Here is a 26,293-nt window from a genome sequence, read left to right on the forward strand (position 1 = left end):
CACACGGTCACCTGAGGCCAGAATGGAACCGAGATCCCTGGCACTGTGAGGTAGCAGTGCTAACCATGGTGCCACTGTGCCACATTGGCTAAATCTTAAGTGAGGGGAGTCTCATGTGGAGCATTAACATGTGGGTGGTCCAGATGTGCTAAATGGCCTGTTTCTATGCTGCACGTTCAACAGTTCACACCAAAAGTAGATAGCTCAGTAAGAAAGTGCCAGAGAACAACTGCAATTACCTTTCTTTCGAGCTGTGTCCTCTGGATCGAGATTTCTGCTTACTGTGACAACTTTTAATACCAAATGGTTCCCTCCCTGGCGGATCATGTTCACCACTTGTCTGTGGCCCACCTTGACAACATTTTCATTATTGACCTGCAAGACATTTCAACGAGTAAATTTAGTAACGACAACCAACAAATGAAGGTTTATCATGTTACCTACACATTTCATTGGATCAGGAATGGACCATGCAACCCCTATTCAATAATATCGTAGCTGCTGTGTATCTTTATCTCTGTTTATCTGCCCTGGCTCCATATCCCTTAATGTCCTTGCCTAACAAAAATGTATCAATTTTCTGCCTTCTGTCCTAATCCAGGCCTTTGTTCCAATCTTTTCTCAGAGTTCCCAAGAGTTGTTGAGTTGGGCTCAAAATGTTATTAGTTTCTCTCTCCCAAATCCTGCCAGACCTGTTGATTTTATCCGGCACTTAGTTTTTCTTAGACTCTTACTGTTGCTTGCCGCCTCACCTCCCCCCCTCACTTTCCCTACTTCTATATTGCTGAAAACTTGTTATTTTTTCCCCAGTTCTGAGGAAAGGTCATGGACCTGAAATGTTAACTCTTTCCTTTTTTGACAGATGTCCCTGGATTTGCTGTGTGGCTTCAGTTAGAAAGATCCCACCATCATTGCAAAGTCATCAGTGACTACCTGTTTTGTACATTAAGTCGTCTCACAACACCAGGTTAAAGTCCAACAGGGTTATGTGGTAGCACAAGCTTTCAACAGGCAGGAGCCTGGCAGCATTAACCTGAAGGAGTGACACTCCGAAAGCTTGTACTACCAAATAAACCTATTGGACTTTAACCTGGTGTTGAGACTTTTTAGTGTGTTTACCCCAGTCCAACGCCAGCATCTCCATATCATGGCTACCTGTTTTCTAACAGGTTAAATCTTGTAGACTAATGGAGAGTTATTTCACTACTCTGAAAGAATTGAGCAGAATTGAAACCACTTTCCTAACACCGTCAAGCTAATTTCAAAAGGAGAATTGAAAATGTATTTGAAAAGATAAAAATGTAGGGCTATGAGGAAAAATTGAGGATGATTCTTTCAAAGAACCAGCATGGGTATGATGGGCCAAATGGCCTTCTCTACTGATTGCTACTCATCGTTGTGTTTCAGAATCAATGTTAAACCTTGACGCAGCAGAAAAAGGGACAATATTTTTCTAGACAATGACATGCCATTCTGGACAAGCTTGTGGACTTGGGAATTGAAAGAGAGCAGAGGGAGCAGGTAAGATGACTGGTGTTACAGCTGAAGTCGGATCGTGGAGTCCAAGCAGAATAAACAGCAATTTACCAATAATCCATCAAGTGGAGGGGGGTGTTGGGCCAGGGAACACAATAAATGACTCACTACACAACGTGATCCTCAACAGAAACAAATTCACAAATCCTCCTTTCTTCTCATGGTTTTCTCCAAGGTAAGACCATACGATTTAGGCACAGATCATTCGGTTCTTGAGACAGCTCCACCATCCAATAATAGCAGGGCTGATCTGACTGTGGTTTCATCTCTACTTTCCTTTCTACCGTCATTCTCTTGTCTATCAAAAATCTATTCAACTCAGCCTTAAATAAATTCCATGACCCAGATTTTCCAGGGAAGAGAATTAAACAGCCAAATGACCCTCAGAAGACCAGGGACATCTGTTAAGACAAGGAAAGAGTTGATGTTTCAGGTCAATGACCTCCTTCTTAAAATGGTGTTCCCATCTTACCCATAAGAGGAACCATTCTCCTGGTATTCACCTTATAAAAGGTTGCCTCAGGATCTTAAAATGTTTCAATAAAATCAACTCTCTTTTAAATCCAACAGATAAGCCTAACCTTTTCAACCTCTCTTAAGGAGAGTATACCCCTGTCCATATCAATGGAGATGAAGTGGAGAAGCTGAAATGGTTTCTGGGTTTCCAGGTTACCAACCACCTGTCCTGGTCCCTCCACACTGGAGCTCTGGTTAAGAAAGTCCACCAACACCTCTGCTTTCTTAGGACAGTAAGGAAATGAGGCATGTCCTCGATGCCTCTCATTAATGCACAGATGTACCATAGAAAGCATCCTTTCTGGATCTATCATAGCTTGGTATGGCTCCTGTTCAAGGCCGCAAGAAATTACAAAGGGTTGTGAACACCAGTCTGTCATGCAAACCAACCTCCCATCCATTGATTCCGTTTGCACTTCCCGCTGCCTCAGGAAAGCATAATCAAGGACCACACGCACCCCGGACATTCTCTCTTCCATTGGGAAGAGGATACAAAAATCTGAGATCAAACACCAACTGACTCAAGAACAATATCTTCCCTGCTGCCATCAGGCTTTCCTTCTCTATGAATGATTTGCTTTGTCTGGATAGTGTGCAAGAAATAATACTTTTTACTGTACAGTAATACACATGACAATAATAAATCAAATCAAAAAAGCCCTGCATCTCAGAAGCTAATGTTCTCTGAACTAGTTCCAATACAATTATATTCTTTTTCCATTGTGCTGCTTGATGGATGGAAGCCATACAGAGTCAGAGAGCCGCTCCTCAGCCACCGGGGAGAAGGCAGTTGAGGAGGATTTTTGTGATGACCTTTTCCGTGACAGACATTTCCACAGGCAGACCCTACTCCTTTCTTGAAGGTGGTCACAATTACGGCATTGGAGATCTCCCTGCACGCTCTCTTCCTTCCAGATGAGAGATGAGGTCCTGGATTCCAATCAGGAGTGCCTCTTTGCCACATTTTAGTACTTCAGCAGGGATTCCATCTACACTGGAGGCCTTGTTGTTCTTCAGCTGTTGGGTGGCTTTTTTATCTCATGGTGAGCTAGGGTCGTGCTGGGATGGTGGTGGGTAGTGTGTGGCCAGATGGTGTTGAGGAAACTTGCAAAGTCTAGATCTTTGAAGTCAAACCCAACACCAAACTCATGGTCTACAGAGCAGCCGTGGTCCCCACCCTACTGCATGAGCCAGTAACATGGAAAATACAGAATAGGTACCTCAAATCCCTGGAGATATATCACCAACTTTGCCTCTGCAAATCCTATAAATCCATTGGTAGGATAGGCGTAACAATGAGAACATGATTTTCCAGGCCAATATCTCCAGTATCGATGCACTGGTTACCCTCGACCAGCTGTGGTGGGCAGGCCACATATGACAATACTCCTGAAACAAGTGCTCTGCTCCAAGCTCCGCAATGGCAAATGATCACTAGGAGGGCAAGGACATACTGAAAGCCTCTCTAAAACAGATGCAACATCCCCATCAACATGTGGGAATCACTTGCTTTAGAATGCACAAACTGGAGAAGCAACATCCGCGAAGGGTCAAATCACCTCAAGCGTCGCTGGAAAGAGCACACGGAGGCCTAACCAACATTCTATTTGCCTTCTGAATTACTTGCTTTATCTGCTCAATCTTTTACGATTCATGTGCTAGGACACCCAGATCCCTCTATCAAAAAGCAGGATGCTGATCCAACGAAACTTTATCAAAACAAGTCAAACTGTAAAATCTTTTAATGTTAGCCCTTCAGACATCAAGGTATGACGGAGGAGCAGGGGGAAATGCATATGCACGTGTAATGACATGCTTGAAGAACAGGGATGAATGCAGTTGATATTGTGAGCATATTGGAACAAAGAGAAGAAAATTACAGTGCATTAACAGCCTTCACCAAGCATGCTGCCCATGTGAACTTAAACCCCCTACCCTTCCGGGGACCATATCTCTCTATTCCCATCCTATTCACGTATGTGTCAAGACGACCCTTAAAAGTCACTATCGTATCTGCTTCCACTGCCTCCTCCAGCAGTTAGTTCCAGTTGTCTACCACCCTCTGTGTAAAAAAACTGGCCTCGTACATTCCCTTTAAACCTTGCACCTTAAACACATGTCCCTCAGTACCTGACTCTTCCATCTGGGAAGAAGTTTTTGACTATCCACTCTGTCCATGCCCCTGATAATCTTGTAGACTTTTGTCAGGTCGCCCCTCAACCTCCGTCATTTCAGTGAAAACAAACCAAGTTTCTCCAACCTCTCCTCGTAGCTAATGCCCTCCAAACCAGGCAACATCCGGTAAACCTTTTCTGTGCCCTCTCCAAAGCCGCCGCATCCTTCTGATAATGTGGCGACCAGAATTGAACACTATGTTCCAAGTGCGGCCTAACTAAGGTTCTATAAAGCGTCAACACGACTTGCCAATTTTTAAATTCAATGGCCCAGCCGATGAAGACAAGCATGTCTTCTGGTACACTAGAATTTTATATTGGAGTTTCATCCCTTTTACTTTACTGGTTGGGGCTGGATGTCACAGGAATACAAAGTTATACCAGTGCTGTGTTCCCCGTCTGGTGCATTCACACTCCACAAGGTTAATATTGGTGCATAGCCAATACTGCTTTGCACTGAGGCTAAATCTGGAGTGTGAATTGGGTGTGAACTGACCCACCCCCAAGCAAAGCAAATTGCAACTCCCTCCTCCAGAAAATCTCGGTCTGCTCTGTTCCTGTGCCAGTCTGTCCTCGACATCAGAAGAACACTGTCATTACCCTCACCCAAGCTAAATGTTCACGCTAAAGCTACAGCTTTGGTGTCAGCTGTAGGTAAGGTGGTAGTACTCTCGCTTGTGAGAAGGTTGTGAATTCAAGCCCTGGGGACTAAATCCAAGCCAAAACTCCAGTACTGCACTGTCAAACATGCCAGCTTTCAGATAAGACAGTCAATTGAAACACTGTCTATCCCCTCAAGGGAACACCGAATATCCCCGCCACTAATCATCGAGTCAGAGTCATCCAGCACAGAAAAGGCCTTTCAGCCCACCCAGTCTGCACCAACAATAACTACCAGTAAAGACACACTTATCCTATTTTCCTACACTTGCCCCATATCCTTGAATGTTATGATATTTCAAGTGTTCATTCAAGTACTTTTTGAAGGTTGTAAAGTTTCTGGCTGCCATTGCTTTCCCAGGCAGGGCATTCCAGATTCCCATCACCCTCAGTGAAAAAAACTTTTTCTCAAATCTATGAATCTCCTTCCCTTAAAACTTTGCTCCCTCGTGATTGACCCCTCAACCAAGAAGAACAGCAGCTTCCTACTCACCCCATCTCTACCCTCAATCTTACACACCACAATCACATCTCCCTCCCCATCCCAAGCTTCCTCTGCTCTAGAGAGACCTCAAATGCTCCATCCCTCGCAACATCCTGGTGAATCGTCTCTGTACCCCCTCTAGTGCAATCACATCTTGCCTAATTGAAGAAAAGCAAGGGATTCCATTTGCTGTTCTGGCCAATATTTATTCAACTGACATGAATAAAACAAGATGCAATCATGATCACATTACTGTTTGTGGGCTCTTGTTGCTGGCTATTACATTTCCTCAATATTAGCGACTAGACTTTAAAAATCCATTAATTTGCTGTTATCACTTTGGGCTGTCTTAAGATCCTGAGAGATGCATTAACTTTCTTATATGTCCTAACTGGCTTCAAAAGACGGGTTGAATAGATTTAGACAAGTATTGGAGGCAGCTTGCCAGAATGCATGTTGAGGCTATTGTGCTGGTGAATAAGTTCTTAGGATCCCTACAACGCAGAAGGAGGCCAATTGGCCCATCAAGTCTGCACTGACCCTCTAAGTGGGCATCTTATCCAGTCCCATTGCCCCCCTCCTCCCTGCCCTACCCACATAACCCCATGCATTTATCCCACAAATCTCCCCAGCTTACATCCTGGAACACTAAGGGTCAACTTAGCATGGCCAATTCACCTAACCTGCACATCTTTGGACTGTGGAGGAAACTGGAGCACCCGGAGGAAACCCACACCAACACTGGGAGAACGTACAAACTCCACACCAGTCACCCAAGACTGGAACTGAACCCAAGACCCTGGCGCTGTGAATCAGCACCTTTGCAAGGACAGCACAGTGGTTAGCACTGCTAACTTTTGCGACAAAAGGAGAAAGCTTTTTTTCTGTAACATGGACATGGGTCAGAACAACAAGAGTCTCAGAATACACGACCGAAAGCACTGGAATCTCTGACTACAGTGGGATTATAGCTTCAGCGAAACATTGATTCCAGTCCCTTCCAGGAGCACAATCCCCAGACATAATTGAAGGGGGAAATCATCCAATCATCTGCATCCTGGATGCAACCTTGCGTGATGTTGCTGCACGCAGTCTTCACTTAGTGGCCGGATACTTTTGCATGGTTGCCGCGCATGCCAGTGAGAGTGTGCCACACCCACGTAAGGGTTTCTTCACATTGTGTATGTTTATTATGCAATCTCCAATAGTAGGGAAGGACATTGGACAATTTAGGAAGTGGCTGAGATTGTACCTTCATCATAACTCTGCTAAGAAACAAGGGGAAAAGCTAATTCGATCCATTCGAGTACAGGCGGTGATCCAGTAGCAATTGGAGCATTTGAACTGTTTGAATTACCTAGTAAGAAAGGGGGGAAAAAGTCTTGGCAAATGCAAAAAGATGTGCATTTACATAGCACCTTTCACGGCTGCTTTACAGACGACAAACTGCTTTTAAAGTTGAGTCACTGTTGTAAAGGAAGCGTGGCAGCTAATTTGTGCACAGCAAGCCCTCAAAGACAACGGAGATAATCACCATGATAATGAATGTATTTTTCCCCCTGTGATGTTGATTGAAGGATAAATATTGACCAGGGATAACTTCCCTGCTTTTCTTTAAAATAGTACCATGCGATTTTCTTTTTAATATATCCATATTGGTTTAATGTCTAATTCACTCCCTCAGTTCTGCCCTGGAATTTTCAGCCTAACACTGAACGTCAGATTGAACATCTGTAAGAGAACACAAGGACTGGGACCAGTTAGCCTGCCTAGTCTGCTCCGCCATTCAATATAATCATGACTGATCTTGGGCTTTCCCCCCGACCTATCCCTCGATTCCGAGGTGCCAAAAATCTCTCTCATCCTTAATGTGCTCAATGATGGAGCATCTGCAACCCTCAGGGGTGGAGATTTTCCCAAGATTCACAACCCTTTTCGTAACTTCTCCTCACCTCCATCCTAAATGATTGGCCATTTATCCTGTGCGTTTTAGAATCCCCGCCCAGCAGAAACACTTAACGTCTACCTTTCAGAATCCCGTACCCATCAATGAGATCACCTCTCGTTCTAATAAACTCCGAAGAAATAGGGCGGGATTTTCCAGCTGCACCCGCCCCAAAACAGACCTTTGCAACGGTCTGCCTTCCGCCCGCGATGATTCCTGTGGCAGGCGAGATGGGAAAACTCCCCCCTGAAAGGTCCAACTGGTTCCCATCCCAGGGATCAATTTAGTGAACCTGCAATGCAAGAATATCTTTTCTTCTTAAAAATGGAGACCAGAAAGCCCAGTGCTCCAGATGTGGTCTCAAAATAATACATCATTGTAACAGGACTTCTTTATGCCTGAACACCAATCTCCTTGCAATAGAGGCCAACATGCCATTTGACTTCCTATTGGTTTCAGTAAATGCATGCTAACTTTGAGTTCACTTTGACAGTACACCCAAGTCTCTCTGAACATCAAGTTATTCACTTTTTAAAAAGTGTTCTGCTTTCTATTCTTATGAAAGGAAATAACTTCACACTTCCTTACTTTATGCTCCATCTGCCATCTTGTTGCCCACTCACTTATCTCTTTGCTACCTCAGTGTCTACCCCACAGTTTACCTAGCTCAATTTCATTAGAAAACTAAGAGGAGACAGTAATATATCAAAGTCATTAATACAGATTATAAATAAATATTGGAGATCCCAGCACTATTAGTGAATAGTGGAGTGCTGCAAGAATCATTCTTCTGCCCCTGCCAATTAATCAATCCTCTATCAGTGCTAATATATTACCCTCAAGCCTGACAGCCCTTTCTTGCCTATGTTAAGGGATTTTAGCAAATGTCTTTTGAAAATCCAGGTACCTTACATGTACTGCTTCCCCTTTATCTACCCTAGTAAACTAGTTACATCCACAAACTCAAATTAATTTGTCAAACAGGATTTACCTAGAGTAAAACCACGTTGGCTTATTCTAATTATACTATGAATAATCAATTTCCTCATGTGGATGTGGGTGACACTGGCAAGGTTAGCAGTTATTGTCCATCCTTAATTGTAATCGAGGTGGTGAGCTACCCTTCAGGGATACCCACAGTCTTGTACACTAGGGGTGGGTTTTAGGATTTTGACCCAATCATGGTGAAGATTTGGCAAATACAACTCCAAGTCAGGATGATTGTCCTTGCTGCGATCACGCCTTTGAATGGTCCCAATCACATATTAAGCTGATCTTTCTCTTCACCTCATCTGTAACTGTAACCCTACATTCTGCACCCTCTCCTTCCCTTCTATGTACTCTATGAATGGTATGCTTTGTTTGTATAGTACACAAGAAACAATACTTCTCACTTTATGTACGTGACAATAATAAATCAAATCAAGTGCGTGTAACTTGGAGGCAATTGTTTCCACATATCTAGGAATAACCCACTTTTTCTACATTCTGATACATTCAGTCGATTGAAGTCCAAACTCACTGGCCGGAACTCTACCACCTTGCCTGCCACAGAATCAGAGAAGGCGAGGGTCCGACAATGGAAATCTCTGTTCACCTCGGGCGGGAATTTCCGGTCTGGCCCGAGCAGAGCTGTAAAATCCCACCCACTGGGTCCTCGTATTTCTCCAGTGCTTCTTTGCATAGCACTGCAAAGGGACAGCTAGGACCTCCTTAAAATGTCTCGCCCAAAAGACACCTCCAACTATGTAGCACTCTCCTCAGAGCTACAGGAAGGTTAGCCCGTATGTTAAAATTATTGGAGCACTGCCACTTAGCCTGCTGGCTACCCTTGAAGTAGCAAGATCAAATAGCATAAGCAGAAGAAAACATGCAGCATAAAAACATTAAAAATTTACATCAGAGGTCTGGAAGTAATATCAAAAAGGCCCTAAGGAATTTTCTGAGCCACTGCTAATCCTGGAATTATTCTGTGTGCTAATGTGATAGTTAGCAAGAAATTCATTAACCATAGCCCAACTATATTATGTGGGAAAAGAGTCACTGGCTGAACATTTTAATATTAATTCAGTGTATTTACAGCATAATTTTCTACATATTCATTCAACATATTTACAGCTTGTAAATGCCTAATCTATTCCATTACTTCATCAATTCCACTGCAGTTCAGGCACATTAACATTTATGCTGCATCCAGGAAACTAAAATATTTGAAAAGCAGATTTAATAATTCTTTTTTGGCAGAGATCTGGTCTAACTTTTGTGCGACGGGACAGTCAAGCGCTGTCCCAAGGTAAACGTGAAGTATTTATATGCAGAAACTGTTACATCTGCACAATGCAACCAATGTTCCTTCAGGGATAAGATCAAAAAGTGGCAGAAACAGTGGGTCTGAAGCGTTGGAAACAGAGTTAAATGTTTCAAGTCCAATACGACTCTCCATCTTCTTCCGCGTTCCAAAGAGTTGTTGTATTGGACTTGAAACGTTAGCTGTTTCGTTCCTTCACGCCACAGATGCTGACAGGTTGCTGAGGTTTCCCAGCTATTTGTGTTTTTAATTTTTTAAATAAGCATCCCCAGTATTTTGCCTTTTGTGTTCCATCAGGAATTTTATAGGTCAAAATTACAATTATTTTCCTGTTTCTATGTCACAGGAAGGACAGAAGTTCGCTGATGACCGCGCAATGTTCAGGACTATTTGTGACGCCTCAGGAACTGAAGTGTGCAGCAAGACGTGGACAATATCCAGGCCTAGGCTGACAAGTGGCAAATAACATTCGTGCCACACAAATGCCTGGTAATGACCATCACCAATAACATACAGTATAACCACCAACCCTTGACATTCAATGGTATTTCCATCACTGAAGCCCCCACTGTCAACATCCTTAGGGTTACCATGGACCAGAAACTCAACTGGACTCACCACAAACACTGGTTACAAGAGCATGTCAGAGGCTAGGGATACCGTGGCAAGTTATTCACCTCCTGGCTCCCCAAAGCCTGTCTACCAGCTAAAAAGGCACAAGTCAGGAGTGTGACAGAATATTCCCCACTTGCCTGGATGGGCGTAGCTCCAACAACAAAAGAGGTTTGACACCATCCAGGACAAAGCAGTCCTCTTGATTAGCACCCCAGGCACAACATCTACTTCCTCCACTGCTATACTCAGGAGTAGCAATGAGTACTATTTACAAGATGCACTGCAGCAATTCAAAGATCCTTAGACAGCACCTTCCAAACCAAGACCACTTCCATCTAGAAGAACATGGGCAGTGGATACATGGAAACACTACCACCTGAACGTCCCCCTCCAAGCCACTTGCCATCCTGACTTGGAAATATAATCGCTGTTCCTTCGCAGCCTCTGCAAATTCCCTCTCAAATAGCATTGTGGGTCAACCCAGGCATGTGGGTAGCAGAGATTCAAGAAGGCAGCTCACCACCATCTTCTCAAGGGCAACTAGCAACAGACAATACAGACCATACATACTAGCAACAGACTATACAAACAATGGTGACCAGCCAGTGACACCATGCCCTGCAAATGAATGAAAACAAAACCCAGGAGGTGGCCCAAAGAGCTTGTTTGGCCATTTGATAGCTGATCTGCATCTCAACCACATTGACTGGCCTTATTTCTGAGGGAGCAGGGCTCTGAAAGCTCGTGATTCCAAATAAACCTGTTGAACTTTAACCTGGTGTTGAGAGACTTCTTACACATTTCTGAAGCCTAGCAAAATTGTATCAATCAAGTTTTGAAATTTCCAATCGACCTTACCCAGGTCCAAGAGTTAAATTTTTGGAATGGGCGTTCCAGGCTTTCCACGGCTCTTTATTTGGAGAAATGCTTCGTGACATCACACCTGAACGGCCCAGCTAAAGGCAGCTTCTGCTCGAATGTTTATTAATTGCTCTCTTTCAAATGTTAATTGTACACAGGAATTTAAATTATTTATTGCCGAGTTTGCTGCCTAAATCAAGACAACAACCTTGAAATGAGACAGTAGGATAACAGATATGACTCATTTACTGTAATTGGGTTAATGTCCCTGTTAAAATAGAAGGGAGACGGATTTCAGACAGGCAGATTAAGCATTTGTAAGCAATTAGCCCACAACGTGAATTGAAGATCATTATTATTTAACGTATTTGTGACATCAGTTGGATAGGCTTCCCTGTCTACAGGTGCAAGCTGGAGCGAGTCCAGAATGGACACCACTATAGAGCTAATTTAATGCCATTTGGCACTGAATTTAATCAGGCTAATTCGGTTCTTTTCAATTCATGTCAACTTTATACCAGAACATTTATTCAAGTTAAATCTCAGTTACCAACACCTTAGCCAAGCATTCACCCAGCATTTTGAACTACAAATGCTCCCAATTGTTCATGTTACTGAGCTACAGTCTATTAAAGAGTTTAATCATTGCCACCAGCTAGTGGTCTGCATTGCTATGGCTGCAGCTGCAAAGAAAGCCCAAAGAGCTGAGACATCCTCAAAAGTGAAATAAGACATAGAAGCAGAAGGAGCCCATTTGGCGCATCAAATCTGCTCTGCCATACAATGTGATCATGACTGATCTGATGTGACTGCCTCCAATGCCAACATATCTTTCCTCACGTAAGGGACCAGCACAGTATTCCAGACCCCAGGAGAGAAAATGCTGGAAAATCTCAGCAGGTCTGGCAAGAAGAGAAAAGAGCTTTGATGTCGGGTCATCTGGACTTGAAATGTCAGCTCTTTTCTCTCCTTACAAATGCAGCCAGACCTGCTGAGATTTTCCAGCATTTTCTCTTTTGGTTTCAGATTCCAGCATCCGCAGTAATTTGCTTTAAGGTACTCCAGATGTTGTCTAACTAGTGTATTGAGTAGCTTCAGCAAGATATCCCTATTTGAGTACTCCACTCCCTTTGAAATAAAAGGACCAACATTCCATTTACCTTCCTTAATACCTGCTGAACTTGCAAGCCAGCTTTTTGTGATTTATCCCTGTGCTGCAGCTTTCTCCATTCAGATAATATTCAGCTCCTTTATTCTTCCTATCAAAGTGCATAACTTCACATTTTCCAACATTATATTCCATCTGCCAAGTTTGTGCCCACTACTTAACCTCTTTATATCCCTCTGTAGACTGTGTCATCCTCACCACTTGCCTTTCCAACTATTTTTTATACCATCCGCAGACAAACCAAGTCATTATTAATTATATATTGTAATTAATTATGGTCCAGCACTGATCCCTGTGGCATTCCACTAGTTACCATCCTGAAAATGCCCCTCTTATCCCAGTTCCCCATCTGTTAGCCAATCCTATGTCCATGCTAATCTGTTACCCACAACACCATGGGTTCTTATCTGAAGCCTTTGGTGCAGTACCTTATTGAATGCCTTTTGTAAATCCATTTATATCACAGATTGGTTCCCCTTTATCTATCTTGCTCGCTGTTGCCACAAAAGAATTCTAGTCAGTTTGCCAGGAATGATTTCCCTTTCACGAAGCCATGCTGAGTCTGCTTGATTTTATGATGTTTTTCTAAAGAGAGGCGTGTGGGGTTTAAAATTGGGGCCAGATCCCAGTCATTTGCTGACTAGGGTCAGATCCATTAGGCACAGGCAGCAGCGTTGTTGTGGGGGAGATCTGCGGGCCAAGAATTGGACAAAATGGGGGTCCTCGCTTGCCTTTGAGCCATTTTGTCCCTCTTTCGGCCACCAAGGGTCCAGTAAATTAGCGACAATAGAATAGAAAAGCAATATAGTTATGGAGAACATTTATAAAATTAAAAGACTGGTTTTGCTTCAATGGGAATAGGGTCCAGTTTTGGACACCATATTCTAGGCAGGATCTGAAGCTATTAAACTGTGTGCAGAAAGCACTTACCAGAGGGGAAAAAAAGGGGCAGCATGGACAAGTTGGGTTGAAGGGCCTGTTTATATGCTGTAAACCTCTATGACAGGTATACTGGTCACTGAAAGTGGCAATGCAGGTGGACAAGGCAGCATACAGCATTTTTGCCTTCATCAGCTGGGCATTGAGGTTAAAAATTGGCAAGACATGTTACAACTTTATAGAACCCTAGGTAGGTCACACTTGGAATATAGTGTTCAATTCTGGTTGCCATACTACCAGAAAGATGTGGAGGCTTTGGAGAGGGTACAGAAAAGATTTACCGCAATGTTGCCTGGCATAGAGGGCATTATCTATGAGGAGAGGTTGGAGAGACTTGGTTTGTTCTCACTGGAATGACAGAGGTTGAGGGTCAACCTGTTAGAAGTCTAATGATTATGAGGGGCATGGACAGAGTGAATGGTCAGAAGCTTTTTCCCCAGGGTGGAAGAGTCAGTTACTAGGAGGCATAAGTTTAAGGTGCAAGGTGTAAAGGACATAAGGCAATTTTTTTTTCAGAGGGTGGTGGGTGCCTGGAACTTGCTGTTGGGGAAAGTAGTGGAAGCAAATACAACAGTGACTTATAAAGGAGCGTCTCAACAAATGCACCAATAGGATAGGATAGGATAGGAATAGATAAATACGTCCCTGGAAGGGTAGGGGGTTTTAGTTCAATCCGGCAGCATGGTGGGTGCAGGCTTGGAAGGCCGAAGGGCCTGTTCCTGTGCTATAATTTTTTTTGTTCTTTGTAATGATTCCAGGAATGAGTGACTTCAGTTACATGTGTAGATTGGCAAAGCTGGGGCTATTCTCCCGAAAGAGACAATTTACAGGCGATTCGATTGAAACCATGAATTCTAGACAACACAAAAGGAAGAAGTTGTTTCCATTGATAGAGAAGTCAAGAACCGAAGGGTATCAATTTAAAGTGGTTGGTAGAAGAGGCAATGGTGATGAGAAGGTGTGTGGTTAGGTGCATTGGCCATACTAAATTCTCCATCAGGTGCACCTGAACAGGCACCAGAGTGTGGCGACTGGGGGGGTTTTCCACAATAACTTCATTGCAGCATTAATGTAAGCCTACTTGTGATGAATAAATAAAAATTTAAACTGTATGCAGTGAGTAGTTAGAGCCTTGAACGTTCTGAATGTACTGCATGTAGATTCAATCCTAACTTGCAAAAAGGATGGGATGTGTAGATTAGAGTGATTAGCAGAGTAGATGTGTGGAATGGTGGGATAGGGCTTGGGGTGGGATTGTTGTTGGTGCAAACTCAATGGACTGAATGGCCTCCTTCTGCACTGCAGGGTTTCTATGATTGGGGAGTGTGGAACTAGTGAGACTGCACTTGCTGAGCTTCTAAATTTATCTTATACCAATTTGGGATTGTTTTGGGATATGTTAATCAGTAATTTGGGTTTCATTTGCAATAAATTGTTCCCAGCAACTAATTGGTGTTAACTTGTGCAATGTATTAATAAACAGATGATTCAGCTTTAACATGAATTCTGATTGAATAGCACCGTGATGTACTATTATTTACAGAGATAATGTCAATCTGCTTATTGCAGGTACCAATAATGTGGCAGCAAAGATGATGATGGTCCTTGAGGGATGGGATAGGTGTGTAGACAAATACGGTATGCACGTGCGGTGTGTAGATGTGCGCTTTTGAGTGCCAGAACTGTTAGACAATCAGTGTTTGCTGATTATATGGCAAGTGCATCAGTCTTACTTTACACATCCCAAGCTTCTCCTCACATCTAGAACCTTCTCTTAGTGCTGAGCGACTTTAACCTTTTGATCTGTGTCTGAATAGAGTCCAATCATTGATCATATTAAAAACTGTTGGGTCTTGTTTTGCAACAAACGTATTCAGCGCTTCATACGCCAGAAGTTATTAGTTATAACTGCCAAGTAAGGCGCAACAAATTTACAGAACGGTCCTCTCACTGCCTGCTAGCTTAATCATAAAACCGTAACATTTCACAAGGCAGACGGAGACCATATTGGATTGGTGGCAGATCTTTGCTAATCTAACTTCCCAACCCGAATCTCTTCACTCTGCTTCAAATGTTCATCTTCTTAAAAGATTCAATGAACTGAGCCTCAATTATTCCTGTCTCAGGTATTCCAAGCACCACCTGTCTAAAGGAAACTATCAGTCTTTTGCTCCATTTACCTCAAACCATATAGAGTTTCCAATGAAGGGACAACGTGGAAACATAGCCCTGCCTTTCCAGCCGTGAATAATTGCAGCCCGAGTTGGCCTCCGCCAGTCCTGGAAATCCTGACCAGATTTTTACAGTTGTCAGGCAGTTAATTGTCTCAGGTTGTGGCCTGATTAGGAAAGTCGTATTCCACTCCAGAGATTTGAACACAAAGTCTAAGTTGATTCTTCAGTGCAGTATTGAGGGAGCTCTGCACGAGTCAAAAGATGTTTGCTGGAACTTCTGGCTGGGAGGGGTTTGTGGGAGAAATGGACAGATTGCATGTGCAACAGCCACAACCCCTTCCCCAAACAGCTCAGCAGCCAGCTTCCTGGTCTGAATAGGCCCCACCCACTTCCCCTACTGGCGAGAATCACATTTTCCCTATTTTCTTTCCTAAATGCCATACCACCGTATCTGGGAGCTTGCCAAAGTAAATGGCTGCAATTCTCTCCCAATTTCTCGATTGTTTGGCACATAGAATTTTTTTTGGTAAGATTGCCCCCATGGTCTTTCAGGTGAGGTGTTAAACTGAGGCTCGAGGTGGATGTCAAACATCCCACTTACTGTTTGGTAGAGAGCAGGAGAGACTTCAATGTGTCCTGCCCAACATCTATCCTCAACTAACATCAGATCCTCGGCTTTATCGCCACACTATTTGTGAAGTCTTGCTATTCTTCAATTGACTGTTGCATTTCCAATGGTACAACAGTGATGACACTTCTGACTGTGAAATGTTCTTAATGTGAAGAAACACAGCATCTCCCACCATCCATAGAGTCAGTGGGTAATGGATCCCCGCACACTGCCTGCCTTGCAGCCAATTTACGCTCCAACAAGCATTGATTGGCTGCAGGCTGGACTTTCACATCTCACGCAGGAGCAAGTCATGCCTTAGAGAGCTGCCAGCTGGCCAATCAGATTGGCCAGCGACTCTTCAGTCCCCTGCACCAACACTGTGGGGACTGGAGAGAAACTACACCAACCGGTCTAAGCTTAAGTGCTGGAGCTGGAAGACAAGGTATTCCTAAGGCAGGGAGGGTAGCAAAAGCCTGGGGGTTCTTGAGGGGCGTGATCAAGATCTTGGGGGAGAGATCATGAGGTTGGAGATGGGAAGCTGGAGGTCATCCGGCCTTCAGAGCAGGGCGCCAACAGTCAGAAGGTGGCTTCTGGTGGACATCCACCATCTTCCCATCCAGGATCTAACTCAATCTCCACAGGGAAAGACCAGCCAGAAGCAATGTTCCCGCTAGCCTAAAAATTGAGGCTGGGTGGGAAATAACCCTCAAGTGGCCACTGATTAGTCACTTCAGATCTCGACTGGAGCAAGGATGGTATACCCATTCACGGCCTTGCCTGCCCCAGTGCAAAACTGCTGAGAGATTGAGACAGGGAGGAACCTGGAGAGAATCCCATCTCCAGAATTTTACCCTGTGCCACCCAAAGTAAAATCCCACTGGTGCTGATGGTGGGAGGCATCAAATTTAGACCCATATCTTTTCTAAACCATAAACCCATCACATCTGTTTTCTGTCAGAACATTGATACAGCCGAGGGGCTTATAGGATTATGATGTTTGAAGGCAGGATCTTTTGGTTTATAAATTTAAGACAGTTCAAAGATGATAAAGTGAGGGTAAATAAAATGACCAGTTCTGCAGTTTCCCTGACTAAGTCAGGGTGGTGCGGTTGTTTAAAAAAAAAATCAAAGGAAGACTGTAGCCGGAGAGGGACAGGTGCAAGCGCAGCCTCCAAATCAACATCGAGTAGATTGAGTGTATACTGAGTCTCCCAAAGTCCCAGAAGTATGTTGTAGGTATCAAGTTGTAAACAGTTGCACTATAAACTATCCAGTTATATCAAAAAGGTGAAAGGGAATTGGGATCAAAGATAACCAATTAGCTTTTTTACTTAGATACAAAAGTAATTTGTTTCTGTTGCCATGGGGAAAGATGATCGAGGGACCCATTTTTGATATTTGGTTACAGACTTCCCAATAAACCGATGAATATTACTGCCAGACAGCAGTTTGGTTTAGTGTGTGGATTGCCGTTAGCTAAGAGGCAGACAGCAAAAGAAAGCAGCAGCAGCTAGGCCTGCACCTTAAGCATAGAAAATACTGACTTTATCTTCTAACATTCAGAATAAATGTACGAGCTCATGCTCGGATGGAAGACCAAGTTTGTGAGGATTTAAAGGAGGCTGGAAGATTTACTTAGCTTGGGAGTTAGAGGAATGAATTTATAGAGCAACTTTTGTAGGGAAAGGAAGTTCTGGGATTAGAGGTTACTCGGTTGCAAAAGTAAAAAAAAAAGCCACGCCAACACTCCACGGGAGAATAAATTAAAAAAGAGTGAGAGAAGAACAGAAAATCACACCCTTGCACCAACCCAGACCCAGCAGTAGGAGAGAGGGGCCAGCAAATATTCATCGTTTTGCTGAGTTTGTATCTTGGTTGCATAGTGAGCTCAGTCAGTTCTGAAGGGAAAATGGAATAAAAAAAATGGATGCAAACAGAATCCAATTAAGTGTTATAATGGTCAGGTTATAGTTCATACGTTCATAAGCTATAAAATTGGGCCATTTGGCCCGAGTTTGCCCTGCCATTCGATCATGGCTGACGTGCCCGTCATCCTCGTTTTCCTACCTTCTCCCCATTGCCAATTAAAAATCTGTCCGACGACTCCTCAAATTTACTGTCTGCTCCAGCATCCACCACACTTCAGGGTAGTGAATTCCACAAATTCACGACTCTTTGGGAGAAGTAGTTTTTCCTCAACTGTTTTAAATTTGCTACCTCTTATCCTAAGACTATGGCTTCTTGTTCGAAAATGCCCCACAGCAGGAAGCATCCACTCCATGTCTACTTAATCCATACCTTTCATCATCTTGGAAACCTCAATTTGATCTCCCCTCATTCTTCCAAATTCCAGACAGTATGGGCCTAAACCATTGAATCTCTCTTCACATGACAAATCCCGCATCTCTGGAATCAATCTGGTGAACCTCCTCTGAACTGCCTCCGATGCTGCCGCATCAGATTTTGTTGTTGGACATTTTAACTGTGCCGTCACATTTTTGCAAGTGTGTAGGCAAAGCTTTTGGAGCTGTCACAGAATATAGCAAAAATTATAAACTACCTGCTGACACTTCCACTTGTATTGCTCATCTACCTTGTTGCCGACATACGTACACAATTTATCTGTCAAATGACTGTTGTTTTAAAAAAAAAAAGAAAGTTGGTCAATAATTCTGGCTAGGAGATCCACATTTGGTACTAGATGTTTGAAAAGTCTGTACACCATAGGTGCTAAATGGGCTCCTATGCCTCCAATATGGCAGGCAAGGGAAGCTGGGGGAAGGCGGGGGTGGTGTGTGGTTTACGTGTGCATGACAAGCCAGAGTTTGCTGTCTGCCATATTTCATAGAATCCCTACAGTGCAGAAGCAGCCCAGTCGGCTTATCTTGTCTACACCAACTCTCTGGCAGAACATCCTATCCAGGCCCATTGCCCAATTGCGCATCCCACCCCCACCCCATCACTCCACAAATTTACTATGGGTAATCCCACATCTTGGGACACTAAGAGGCAATTCAGCATGGCCAATCCACCTAGCCAGCATGTCTTTTGGACTATGGGAGGAAACCCACGCAGACACAGGGAGAATTGGAGAGCTCATTCCATGCCAGACTTGTGGATACCCAGCTCAATCACAATGTTACACATCACCTCGTATACCCTCCAATCAACTCAACTCTCCCCTCAACTCCCAGTCCTGAGCAACATCTTGCCCCTCTCACAAGGAGGGAAACTGCAACAAGAGCTCCATAAGACATGAGCAGAATTAGGCCATTCAGCCCCAGCATTCAATCATGGCTGATATTTTTCTCAATCCCATCCTCCTGCCTTTTCCCCATAACCCCGATCGCCTTATTAATCAAGAACCTATCTCTGTCTTAAAGACACCCAATGATTCGGCCTCCACAGCCTTCTGTGGCAGAGTTCCACAGATTCGCCACTCTCTGGCTGAAGAAATTCCTCCTCATCTGTTTTAAAGAATCATCCCTTTAGCCCTCTGGTTCTAGTTTTTCCTACTAGTGGAAACATCCTTTCCACGTCCACTCTATCCAGGCCTTGCAGTATCCTTCAAGTTTCAATAAATCTCCAGGAGAAGAAGGATTACATCAACCTAAGCTTGCTGCTATACAAGGAACTTACCAATCCACCTGCTGTGTGCCATCCATCAAACCAGCTTGTAAGGTTCAGATACTATGCCAAGGAATAATAGCAAAGACCTCATGGCAACAGCAATGGAACCAATACATCACCATTAAAGACCACCTCCTCACCACACATTCCACCATCTGGCTTCAATCTGCCATGCCAACATTGGGCACTCCTCAACCATTTCCACACTGACCAAGGTTGTTGTTCAGCAAATCGGCACAAGTGGGGCCTTGCTGGGAACCCGAACTGCAGCTGTGGTGCACCCCAATCAACAGCTCACACCATGAAAAGCTCCCCCGTGACAAAAGTTCAGTGACAGCTCCATTGAGCCCATGTGGAAGTTGTCTGCCCTTCTCATTCCCACACAAGCTGAAAGACCTACTGTGGTTACAAGAGCAAGTGAGATTGGGAATTCTGTGCAATGAGTAACATACTTTCCAATTTCCCAAAGCCTGTGCACCATCCACCAGGCACAAGTCAGGCGCCCCCAGCCAGTACGGATATTTTTGTCCCTCCGTCTACCTTGACCTGTTCCCCACCACGACAAGGCCCAAATATTCTGCCCAAGGAACATGTATCGCAAAAACAGAACTGAACAAAGTAATCTGTACAGTAAGAATAATGAGCCTAGCTAATCTGAATAGGCAGGTGTTGTATCGCTACGGAGGTTACAAACCTAAATTTGTGGCGTTTAAGTGCCACTTGATAGAAGAGGGTGGTGGGTTCAAAGCCCACTTGAAGGCTTGAGCATTTAATGTAGGTCAGCACTTCAGCACAGTAGTGTCGTTTGGATTAGAAACAGAACTGAGATCCCACGTGTCTTCACAGATCCCACTGCTCAATGCAAAGAGGAGCGGAGCGGGGGAGTCAGCATTAGAATCAGAGTAATCAGCCTTTTGTCTCATTGCTTGCAAGACCTGGCTGTGTGCACAATGGTTTGCCCCATAACAGCTACAACAATCGTACAGTGTAGTTTCATTCAATGCTTTGCCATGTTTGAGGCCTGCAATAGGGTTCTACGTAAAAGTTTTCTTTTATGAGACAACGTTACCCTCAAGTCAACCTTTCGCTAGAATTTATGAATGAAATAACGGTAAATAATATTACTGAAGTGGCCAAATCTTAATGTCATCTACCAGCGAGTGGTGCGGTTATTTTTCTAATTAGCACAATGGCCTGATTTTAACACCCAGCAGGCCCACGTGTTTGGAAGCAGTTGTGGAATCTGCTCCTGGGCCACATGGCATTGTAAATATTAATTCACACCTCCCGCCTGGCATGAAACAGTCACTGCTTCCAAGTGATGGGAACAGGAGACCATCACATTTATCAAATAGCAATGGTGGCAGCCCAGGTCAGTGGGCACAACGTGATGCACCACACGTGGGAACAGTGCCACAAAACATTTAACCATCATCTACAATTGGCAGGAGAGAGTTCAGGGTTGGCATGGAACTGTGCAGCTGCACTGAAGTCTGCACCATCCTAGGCTGGGTGGTTGGCCCACTTGGCCACAGTGCATTGAAGGGTGAAATGTGGAACTTGGATGCACCTGCTAACTGGTTCTAGGGGTGGGGGGGGGGGGGAAATTGCTGGAGGGGAAGGCAGCACTAATGCTGACTTGGCATCTTCTGAGGGGACAGAAGCGATCAAATCAGTTGACAGTACAGAAAGTGCAGCAGGGAACCCAACTTTCTAGTCCTCACTCAGATGGATACCCAGAAACGATGCTGCAGAGCTCCCTACTCCTTGTGGCGGTGCCAGGGTCAGGCAGCAGTGAAGATACAAGCTCCGATAGTGGTGCACAGTGGGGAAGGCACAGTCTACTGGAAATTTTTGATGTAGCTCATACACTCACATGATCGAAAATGTTACAGCACGGTTTCAGAGTAGCCTCAAGACAATTCTTTGCAAAGTATCATTAGTGATAAACATTAGCGATTATAATTGCTTTCAAGGAGGAAATTAGATGGGGGAATTTCATGAAAAAACATACAGGGCTAAGGGGCGACAGCAGGCGAAAGGGACTGACTGGTTTGCTCCACAGATGGCCAGAATGGAGTCAATGGGCTGAATGGCCTCTTTTGTGCTGTAATGGCTTTATGATATTGCCAATTCCTCTACTTGGCCATCTCGTTTGTAGAAGCAATGGATATTACCTATATTAACATCATGTTGGATTAAAGTAATCCGCATCGGTGCCTATAGCATGAAATGTTTAACAGAGGATGAAGAATCAACTTCTGTTTCAACAGGAATGTTGGTGTGAAGTGCTTTCGCTTTGCACCAATGGCAAGGTTATATTATGATACCAGACTTTACAAGGCAGTTCTGCTGTCAAAACATCTCCTTAACTTATGGTGACAGGATGCTCTGAATAGGGTGATTGTACGAACATACAAACTCTGCCTGGAGACAGGCCCACGAGATCCAAACCAGAAATCTGTTGAAAATAGGGTGACAAATGCCACACCTCAGGCTGCTGTACACAGCGATACTGAGAAACAGTTACTGTGTAGAGCAAGCAGCAGCCACAGCTGCAGCAGGCAGGGTGAACTGTATCTGTATCAAACAACTAAGCAGAATGTTTGTCAAAGTTTGGTTGTTTGATTGAATCAAAAGAAACAGGACAGACCAGACTCTGAGTTAAGGAAAAGGATTTGCCAAGGTGGGCCTAGCTGGTAAGATCTGTTGGTATTCAGACCGAGTGGAACTGTTTTTGAAGAGCATTAAAAGATCTGACTTGGTGTGATAGGGAGACATGAGCCTGTGAGAAACTGGAATTACCTTGAGAAGCAATCTCTTATTTCTCATCATCTATCAGAAGCGTGGTGTAAAGTTATTCAGTTTCTCTCAGTTGTATTCGTTAATGCTAAATGTATCCTTTCCTCAGAAAAAATAATGTTTAGTCTGTGCTGATTTTAGTTTGTTACAGTAAAAGTCTTAAAATATTGTGCTTTTAGTAGGAAACGCATCTCTTAAAACTTTACTGGGAACATAGCAGAAGTGTCTTAAATCCAGGGCCAAGATTTGACATGATATAACAACATTTGACATTTTGATAACACCTTCAATTTTATAAAATGTCCTAAGGCATTATAGGAACTCAATCTGACACTGAACCACATTTGATGACATTAGGACAAAGCTGGTTGAAGAGGTAGTTTAAAGGAACATCATAAAGTGGGAAGGAAGGAGTGAAGTAGTAAAGCGCTTTACGGAGGAAATTCCAAACCTTAGGGCCTAGGTAGCAGAAGTCATGGTCACTTATGGTGCATCAGTGTGACATCAGGATGCACAAGAGGCCAGAATTAGAACAGCGCACAGAATTCAAATTGGGCTGTACAGGGATGGAGGAGAGATGGAGAGGGGCAAGGCTACGGAAGGATCTGAACAAATGGATGAGAATTTAACAGCAAAAAGGAAGGTTCGTTTGAGAATAGGGGATCTGCTTTGGAATACATCTAATCCTAAATTGTTCAAGGCCTTGGTCTAGCCCTAAGTATAGGATTGCAGAATATTTACTTATCATTAAAGGTAAATTGAAGCCACCTCACTCAATTATGCAGTTTAAATTTGGCCTCAAAGCATTAACAGGATTTTTTAAATGGATTCTTTGTATTCTGTAACAGATGTTTTGTTTGTGATTTAATTCATTCAAACAAAGAGGAAAAAAATACTCAATTCCTCAAACAATGTGTAATCTACATAATTAACAGAATTGTGTTTAGTCCACATTGGGAATATCTTAGGGGTAAAAATCAGACTGCACCAACAGTATGAATCATGTCTGTATTGAATTAGCATCTGATTTTACACCAAGTCCAATCTTCTTTCTGCTTCACAGAACATAGTTCAAATTCTGGTGATGCTTTTTCTCATCTCGGAGTTGCCTTTACTTGGTTTGAAATGAAAATTCTTACGTGCCAAATTAGGGTGCATGAACCTTACAAATATTATTGCTGAGTGGCAGGGTGGCACAGTGGTTAGCACTGCTGCCCCACAGCACCTGGGACCAACCCAGTTCGATTCCAGCCTTGGATGACTGTGTGGAGTTTAAACGTCCTCCCACAGTCCAAAGACGTGGGGTTTAGGTTGATTGGCCATGCTAAATTACCCTTCAGTCAGGAGGATTAGCAGGGTAAGTATGTGGGGTTACAGGGATAGGGCTTGTTGTTGGTGGTGCAGGCTCGATTTGCCAAATGGCCTTCTTCTGCACAGTAGTGATTCTATGTTACATTATACAATTAACAATTCAGTATCTGTATTATCAGACAGACAAACAACACTAGTTTTAAAAAAAATTTAACCAAGAAAGAGGCTTCACCGCAGCCAGATCAAGCATCAGATCACGTCCAAGATGGGATACAACGCCTCATCTTGTCAGCTTGGATCTGGTTCATCTCCCTCGAGGGGACCTCGAATTGTTTAGTTTATTTTATTATTGTCACAAGTAGGCCTACATTAACACTGCAATGAAGCTACTGTGAAAAGCTACACTCCGGTGCCTGTTTGGGTACACGGAGGGAGAATGTAGCATGGCCAATTAACCTAACCAGCACGTTTTTATTGGATTCAATTGGTTGTGAATTTGGCTTTGTAACTTTAAGAATGAAGTAGAAAATTGGGGGGAAAAAAAGTTTAATTTGCAAAACATTTCTATAGAATTAGTTTAATTATTACTCACAGCAAAATCAAAAGCTGAAAGCGTGTTAATTCAAGGCTATCGCATTGTATACAACATTCTCCACACAAGGCTCCTGCTGAAGGGGATAAACACATCTAGCTGTCTTTCGTGGCAAAGTGACAGTCTTGGCAAGAAGGATATTCATTATGACAGGACGACAGCTCGTAACAGCAGCACAGAGATTATAATAGTTGTCAGAAAGCTGCATTTGTTATCCGAGTATTTTAACAAGTCGCTGCTTGACTCATTAACAGACATCAAAGGGAAGCTTGCTGTGAACTTAAAACATCGAATTCAAACTTGGGATATTTTGTCAGTACCAGTCAACCAGGCAAATGTAAAGCATACTTATCCCTACCTACGAACCCACACACACACAATGCATACCAGTCATTAGTGTACAGAGAAAAGGATTTGTATCAGGATCCCTGGGTTTGCTTTTGATTATCCAGAAAAGGTGCACTACAGTTCAGAGAAATGTGAGGCCACTTGTAGGGGTGACTGTTGATTGTGAGCTTGAGAAAATATCTATTGTTAATACTCAAATGTTTACATTATTGTTGTCAGAAACTGTCCAACATCAGGGACTAAAAAAAGACATTCAGGAAACAAATGCTGCAGAATACTTCAGTGCAGAAGAGACCCTTCGGCCCATCAAGTCTGCACTGATGGATGAAAGGCCCTAACATGCCCACCTAATCCCACTTGCCAGCACTTGGCCCACAGCCTTGAATGTTATGGTGTGCCAAATACTCATCCAGGTAATTTTTAAAGAAAGTAAGGCATCCCCCTCTGCCACTCTCCCAGGCAGCACATTTCAGACCATCACCATCCTCTGGGCAAAAAAGATTTTCCTCAAATCCTCCCCTAACCTCCCACGCCTCATTTTTAACTCATGTCCCCTCATAACTGACCCTTCAACTAAGAGGAACAGTTGCTCCCCATCCTCTCTGGAGCAGAGAAGAGCGAGGGGGTGACCTGATTGAGGGGCATGGGCAGAGAAAACAACCCAAGCCTATCCAACCTCTCTTCATAACTTAAATGTTCCATGCCAGGCAACATCCTGGTGAATCTCCTCTGCACCCCTGCCAGTGCGTTCACGATCTCCCTATAAATGTGGCAAGCAGACCTACCAGTGGTGCTCCAGCTGTGGCCTCACCAAAGTTCTTTCCAACTCCATCATGACCCCTCTGCTTTTGTAATCTACACCCTGATTAGTAAAGGTGAGTGTGCCATATGCCTTATTCACCATCCTATTGACCTGCCTTTCCGCCTTCAGCATCACCTCACACTTTGATGAGCACGTTTAAATAATATGTATTTAGTAATGATGTTCTATCTAAATTGGACTCAGACTTGAACCCACAATAGGCTAACTAAGAGTGTTGGATGGAGGTGTACATGCGCACACAGTGAAGGTATCAGTGCAAATTGAGAAAGGGGGCATTACCAAATACAGGATTCTAGGCTTCGTAAGTTATATAAATTCTACAGTGCAGAAGGAGACCATTCGGCCATTGAACCTGCACTGACACCAATCCCATCCAGGTCACGTATCCTTAACCCCATGCATTTACGCTGCTTGTTCCCCCGACACTAAGAGGCGATTTACCTTGGGTCAATCAACCGAACCCACACGTCTTTGGACTCTGGGAGGAAACCAGAGCACCTGGAGGAAACCCCATGCGGACACGGTCAGGCAATAACCCAAAGGCTGGAATTGAATCCGGGTCCCTGACGCGGTGAAACAGCTGTGCTGACCACTGTACAGCCCTTAAATCGGAGTACAGAGCACAAAAGCAAAGAATTTATGAAAAACCTGCATTAAACATTGAACACCCCTGATCAAACAGCGGAACCCTGCCATGCTGACATTGGGCTGTGGGCAGGTTTGTGGGCAGGGACTGCTTTGGCTGTACGGACTTTTGCATCATGGTAAAAGATGGTGGATGTCAGCGGTCTATC

The 26,293-nt window shown here is 43.7% G+C and overlaps 1 protein-coding gene across 2 annotated transcripts in view; it reads right to left on the reverse strand.

Moving 5' to 3' along the window:
* The window catches only part of shank2b (SH3 and multiple ankyrin repeat domains 2b), a 919,901-nt gene that overhangs the window by 63,004 nt on the left and 830,604 nt on the right, over window positions 1-26,293 (reverse strand). For both annotated transcript variants that reach the window (XM_080189952.1, XM_080189951.1), the window contains exon 18: window positions 240-375. In XM_080189952.1, coding sequence (XP_080046078.1) covers window positions 240-375 — 136 coding nt within the window. The remainder of the gene's footprint in view (window positions 1-239; window positions 376-26,293) is intronic.

Source organism: Carcharhinus amblyrhynchos, chromosome 6, assembly GCF_965287045.1.
Source record: "Carcharhinus amblyrhynchos chromosome 6, sCarAmb.v2.hapA, whole genome shotgun sequence".
Lineage (NCBI taxonomy): Eukaryota > Metazoa > Chordata > Chondrichthyes > Carcharhiniformes > Carcharhinidae > Carcharhinus > Carcharhinus amblyrhynchos.